Source organism: Nicotiana attenuata, unplaced genomic scaffold (assembly GCF_001879085.1).
Source record: "Nicotiana attenuata strain UT unplaced genomic scaffold, NIATTr2, whole genome shotgun sequence".
NCBI lineage: Eukaryota > Viridiplantae > Streptophyta > Magnoliopsida > Solanales > Solanaceae > Nicotiana > Nicotiana attenuata.
The window spans coordinates 4,923-5,909 of NW_017688872.1; the positions used below are offsets into that span (position 1 = coordinate 4,923).

General features: G+C 39.0%; 1 protein-coding gene across 1 annotated transcript; it reads right to left on the minus strand.

The window, feature by feature from the left end:
- Positions 1-98: 98 nt before the first annotated feature.
- LOC109222361 (F-box/FBD/LRR-repeat protein At1g13570-like) lies at positions 99-842 on the minus strand. The gene has a single exon (XM_019386727.1). It carries the CDS (start codon positions 840-842, stop codon positions 99-101), a length of 744 nt encoding a protein of 247 aa, XP_019242272.1.
- Positions 843-987: the final 145 nt, after the last annotated feature.

The window sequence follows — 987 nt, forward strand, 5'->3', positions numbered from 1 at the left end:
GCACTAGACTGAAGTTATGAAGCACATTTACCTTGAGGCTATGGTTATCCAAATGGAGATGCTCCACCGCAGATAAAGACTCAAGAACCCTAGTATAGTCAGGTATTGCTTCCAGGACTAAGCTCCCCTAAAAGCAAACGATACTGTGCCAGAAGAGGAACATTTCTTAAACTGATAGCCCATACTCTGCCTGTGAAGTCAAGGGACTTCAATTTGGGGGCATCAGTAAAAATGACACCAGACTGATTATCTGAGAGCAGAAGCACCAATTGCTCGAGCAACGGGCACTGAGAGATTAAGGTTCCAAACAATGTGTACTCGATTGTAACATTGTATAGCTTAAGGCAAAGTAATCTATCAAATCCTGTGTAGGCTGTCGGATGGTTTATTGAACAATCTTCAAGAGATAGGTGCCTCAAAAGCACACATTTGAAAAATAAAGCAGGCAATTTGTATGGTGTCGTCCTATACGGAAATTTAATATTGAGATGTTCAATACCATTTTCAATGAGAAACCCTAACAACTGTATAAAATAAGAAAATTGCTCCGAATACGGAATTAAGAGGGTAAAGTGTTTAACAGGTCCTCGATGATGGTTCAAAATATGGCGGATTATAGTTTCAAAGTAAGCAGGTTGGTGCATTTTCCAAAGGGTTCGATCAAGAGTTAGTTGTGGAATTCTACACCAAGTATATCTCCATTTCCTTGATAAGATGCTTGTTCTAACAGCATCTTCTAAAGGCATCTGTATAAGAATATGATCAATAACATCATCAGGAAGGTTGCCTAGTATATCCAAAGGTAAAGTTCTAATGCAATTTTTTCTTCCGACTGGAGCCATCATATTAGGCTTATGATTATAGGAAAAACGATGAAGAGTAGGATAAACGAAAGTTAGGATTACGATTATGGAAAAAGAAGAAGCGGAAGAAGCAAGAAACCCGTTGAAATTTTGAAGATGGAGCGCCAAAAGACCATGGGCGGAT

Coding starts and splice junctions, on each gene's coding strand:
- LOC109222361 (XM_019386727.1), bottom strand. CDS start 842: ATGGCTCCAGTCGGAAGAAAAAATTGCATTAGAACTTTACCTTTGGAT.